Below are 4,955 nucleotides of genomic sequence, written 5' to 3'. Positions count from 1 at the left end.
TCTGTAGGAACTGGTGAGGTTTTGCTGCCCCATCCCTGGAATCGTCCAAAGTCCTGTTCCGGGGACATTGTCTGTATCCATGGTGTGGAACAAGCTGGGATTTTAGGGCTTTTCCAGGCCCAATCCCTGCTGGAATTCCAATCTCCCCCTCCTTGCCTTGCCCACAGCACGAGTGTCAACACCACCACTCCAAGACCAAGAAACATTCAAAGAAATCCAAAAAACATCACCGGAAGCGCTCCCGTTCCCGCTCCGTGAGTATTCCCGAAAAACCTSCCTCTGCAATTCCTAACTGCTGCTAATTCCCGCTGTGATTCCTGTTGTTAATTGCCATAATTAATTACAATTCTCCCCTGGGTGGTGTGTGAAGGGTTCTGAGTCTGAGGATGATGACAGCCACTCCAAGAAGAAGCGGCAGCGCTCGGAATCGCGGTCGGTGTCGGAACGTTCTTCCAGCGCCGAATCCGGTACGGGATGGGATGGGATCCATGGGATGGGATGGAATCCATGGGATGGGATGGGATCCATGGGATGGGATGGGATCCATGGCATGGGATGGGATCCATGGCATGGGATGGGATGGGATCCATGGGATGGGATGGGATGGGATCCATGGGATGGGATCCATGGGATGGGATGGGATCCGTGGGATGGGATGGGATCCGTGGGATGGGATGGGATCCGTGGGATGGGATGGGATGGGATGGGATGGATCCATGGGATGGGATGGGATCCATGGGATGAGATGGGATGGGATCCATGGGATGGGATGGGATGGGATCCATGGAACGGGATGGGATCCATGGGATGGGATCCATGGAACGGGATGGGACCCATGGGATGGGATGGGATTGGCTTCAAATCAGAATAAAATAAATCCCTGGAGATTTAGCCATTGATTCCTGGGTTTTTTGTTTCTCCCTGTGGCTGCAGAGAGGAGTTATAAGAAGTCCAAAAAACACAAGAAGAAGAGCAAGAAGAGGAGGCACAAGTCTGTAAGTGAAGCTCGTTTTTAAACTGGATTATGGATTAAACCTGGCACCTGCTGTAATCCCAACTGTTTTTTCCAAGGGAAAAAAATTTTGGGGATCAAACTGGAGGAGGGTATTGCCAACATAACAACTTTCTGTTACATATTCTTAATATTCAACCACTTCAAACTGCTGAATGTGGAGGTTTAACTCCTGTGAAGGATTCTTTGAGTAACCTGGGATTTGCTGGTTATCCTGGCTAATCCAGGTGTTCCCTTTTGTTGTGGAGAGCTGGGAAGGATCCCAGCCATTCCTTGTGCCTGCCTGAGCATCAGGGTTGTGGTGTGGAAGCTCTGAGTTGTTGTGTGGGAGCAACAAAAGGACCTGGCAAAGGTTTCCCAGGAAAGCTGGGGCTGCTCCATGCCTGGGAGTGTCCAAAACCAGGCTGGACAGGGCTTGGAGCAGCCTGGGACAGTGGGAGGTGTCCCTGCCATGGCAGRGGTGGCACTGGATGRGCTTTAAGCTCCCGTCCAACTTAAATCATTCCATGATTCTACATTTCTTTAAATTGGACTTTGCTGTATTAATGAATATTTTAAATATTAATGTGGAATATTCCCCCCCTTTTTTTCCCCCAGGATTCACCAGAATCTGATGTAGAACGAGAGAAGGACAAGAAGGAGAGAGAGAGGGACAGTGAGAAGGAAAGAGCCCGACAGAGATCCGAGTCCAAGCATAAATCTCCCACTAAAAAACGGCCTGGAAAAGATTCCGTAAGTTCTGCTCCCTTTTTATCCCATGCTTTGGGCCCTGGCAGCAGGATCTGCTGGGTGCAGCTCTGGGAAAGGTCTGAGGGGTTGGATTGTGATGATCCTGGAGATCTCTGCCATTCCCAAATTTGGTTTTTGGGATTCCCAAGTGACACAGAGCAGCCAGCTCTGGCTGTGTGTCCCTGCTGGAGCTCCAGGGTGGAACCTTCCCAGAAAATCCCGTCCTGACCACTGTCCCATCTCTCCCCAGGGAAACTGGGATACCTCTGGCAGCGAGCTGAGCGAGGGGGAGCTGGAAAAACAGAGGAGGACTCTTTTGGAGCAGCTGGATGAAGATCAATGAGAAGATCCTTGATACCAAAAACGTTTACAGGTGGCAAAATAAAACCGAGCCTTGCGTGGGCCAGGCCTTGGGGCCGGGCCGCTGGCTTGTAGTTTGTTACCGCTTCAATCCAGTCACAAGTAGAAAAATCCATGGAATTCTGAGGGCAAAGCTGTGCCTGGCCTGGAGCTGGGGGGCGGGCTGGGATCCTCGGAGGTGGCAGCAGTGGCCCCAAGTCCCTTCCCCGTGTCCTTCCCAGCCAGGGAACCCAGACTGGCAGAGCCCAGTCTGGCTTTGGGACAAAACTTCCCCACTGAATTGCTTGTGGTTTCCTTCACTGGATGGATTGGGTTGGGAGGGTTTTTTGAGAAAGCAGCAGGAGTGAGGAATCCGTGTTCTGCAAAGCCCTGGATATTGGGATTGTTTGGCACCGGAGGYTTAGTCCGAGTCTAAGCCGTGTCCTGACTCCAATCCCAAATCCCCGGGAATGCGGCGATGGGAATTSTGCTGTGCCAGCAGAGGGAGYGTGTAGGACACAACCACCTCGGCATTCCCTGAATCCCCACCCGGCCCAGCCCRGCCCTGGCTGCTCCTCCAGCATTTCTCTCCCCGTTTTCTCTTCCCCCTTCCGAAAATTTAGGAATAAAAATCCAATGTAAAACGCAATTCCATGTGTTGCCTTAAGAGCCTGCTGCAGAATGTACCTGCACAGCCCAGAGCAGCCCAGAGAAGGGAGGAGGAAGCAGCTCCAGCCCTGTTTTTCCAGGCCCTGCCCTGTCAGGAAGGTGCCCCCAGCCCTGCTCGGTGAGAAAATTGGGAAGCCGCTGTCCTTGGAATATTTTTGTACATTTTTATCGATGATTAAACCTTGTCTTTTAGCTTGTACTGGTATTGAGTTCTCCTTAAATACTCTGTACAGCTCTGAGCYATGAAATCATTCACAAAAGCTCTTGGAAGACTGCTCAGATTCCTTTTGAGTTGTTAAGTTTGGGCCTTAAATTTTTGGGTTGTTTTGAGCGGATTTATAGCAAATATTAATCCCAATTTATTTCTCTCCTGGAGCTGATCCAGGTGTCTCCCAGGAGCACCCACCCAAAATTTCCTCCCTCAGACTCTTCCAGAATAACAAAGAGTAAATTGATGCTGCAAATTATTTCAGGGTCGAGCCACACAAACTCCAGGTGTTCACCTATCAAATATCACCATTCTTTTTTGGAAAAAAAGGTGAAAATGACCCAAAGAAGTCCTCTGGATTTCAGAGTAGTAGTGTAAATAGTTTATTTGATTTTATGGCAGGAACAGACCAGGAAAGGAATGTGAACTGCTTTAGAAAACACTTCTAATCTYGCTAAGCAGCAGATCTATGACTAGAAAAATATTAAAGAGAACATGCCAGCCTGCCTTTCGTTTGGGCTTTAATTAGAAAAATACCTTTGAGCTGAAGAAAATGAGATTTCTTTAGTGCTTCTAMCCCAACAAGTGCTGAATTTTCAATTCAAATTGTCCCAATTTGCTTTGATCCAAACATTCTGACCGTGGCATGTTCTCTTTAGCAGGTCAAGTACACGGTGCTGGAAATGCAAAAACTGGCAGTTTTTCAAGGAGAAATTCCTGGAAATTGGTCCATATGGTAACTCTGAGTCCCCAAACTGTCCTTTTAGTTAAATATAAAAACAAAAACTATAAGTTAAAATAACATTCAGATTGTATAGCACAGGCTTGATGCATTTATTTCCTTTTAAACAATATTTACAATATTACCCAGAGGCTAAAGTGGGGTAGGGGCGGGGGGGGGAGTGTAAAAACCATAAAAAACTGCACCAATTTTGTAGCAAAATATCTGTACATTTAAAAACAGATTCTCATATAACTACACATTATCCAAGGGAAGAAAAAAAAAAAAAACCAGGGACCTTCACCAGTGGTTCATGGTAGCACAACGGGAAAGGGGAGAAGAACTTGAGTGGTTAAATACTATACAAGAAATTTTACAGTGAACAGCTGCAGGAGCCCAGGCAGGGAAGCTGGAAGCRAAATGGGCCTTGGGAAGGACAGATTTCTGCTCAGTCCAGTTTCTCCCAGCTCCTGGAGGCTGCGGGCACCCAGTGGGGTCTGTCCCGCTGCTCCAGGGCACGGCATGGTCCCAAATCAACCCTAAAATGTCCCTTTTTAGGCTCGGAAAACACCACCTGGGACTTAGAGGCTGGGCTCACCTTCCACAGGAGCCTCAACAGGAATGTGAGCAGGATCGGGATCCCCATGCCAGGAACTGGACTGCAGTGGTCCTCAGAGCCTAATACTGATTACTGGCTGTTAATTGCTTAGTGCTAATTAATAAATATGCTGTTATGCCTTCCTTGGCCCCCCAGCCAAGGCCCTGGAGCATCCCGCACCCTCTGGGGTGGGGGTGACCTCTTGTTCCATTCCTATCCCTGTGATCCTGGGCCCACATTCCAYATGGGGGCTGGGAAAAGGGCTGGGTCGCTCCTCGGGATTATTAATTCCGTGTATAGGAAGCCCTTAAATGTGTTTGTTTGCAGTTTTAATTAAAAAAGAGCCATTAAGTGCAGCTGAAGGCCGGGCCCGCCCCTCGGCCCAGCAATAAATGCCAAGCACATCCCAGTTTTCCCAGTTTCCAACCGGTCAGGCCCACGGGAGCCCTCRCTCTCTTCACCCCAACCCCTCCCCGTCCCAACCCATATTTTACATTTTGGTTCCAAATCCTGCAAAGCCTCGGCGTGCGGACAAACAAACCCAGCCCGGTCCTATTGCTCGGATCGGCGGCAGCAGGAGCTTCCGTCTGAGGCACTTGGCGTGGGGAGCGCGGCGGGGCCGGGTCCCTGAGGGGCCGGGATCCCCCAAGGGTTCCATGGGGCCGGGTCCCTGAGGGGC

General features: G+C 49.6%; 1 protein-coding gene across 1 annotated transcript in view; it reads left to right on the top strand.

Moving 5' to 3' along the window:
• The window catches only part of PRPF40A (pre-mRNA processing factor 40 homolog A), a 21,128-nt gene extending 18,180 nt beyond the window's left edge, over positions 1-2,948 (top strand). The window contains exons 20-24 of the mRNA XM_057386921.1: positions 168-254; positions 371-467; positions 934-995; positions 1,610-1,744; positions 1,992-2,948. Of these exons, the coding sequence (XP_057242904.1) occupies positions 168-254; positions 371-467; positions 934-995; positions 1,610-1,744; positions 1,992-2,084 (474 nt within the window). The 3' untranslated portion in view covers positions 2,085-2,948. The remainder of the gene's footprint in view (positions 1-167; positions 255-370; positions 468-933; positions 996-1,609; positions 1,745-1,991) is intronic.
• Positions 2,949-4,955: the final 2,007 nt, after the last annotated feature.

The sequence above is a fragment of the Malurus melanocephalus genome, unplaced genomic scaffold (assembly GCF_030028575.1).
Source record: "Malurus melanocephalus ecotype Western Australia unplaced genomic scaffold, MMel_1.1 scaffold_1098, whole genome shotgun sequence".
Classification (NCBI taxonomy): domain Eukaryota; kingdom Metazoa; phylum Chordata; class Aves; order Passeriformes; family Maluridae; genus Malurus; species Malurus melanocephalus.
Note: the sequence above shows the minus strand (reverse complement) of the source record. Positions and strands in the feature narration are given on the sequence as shown.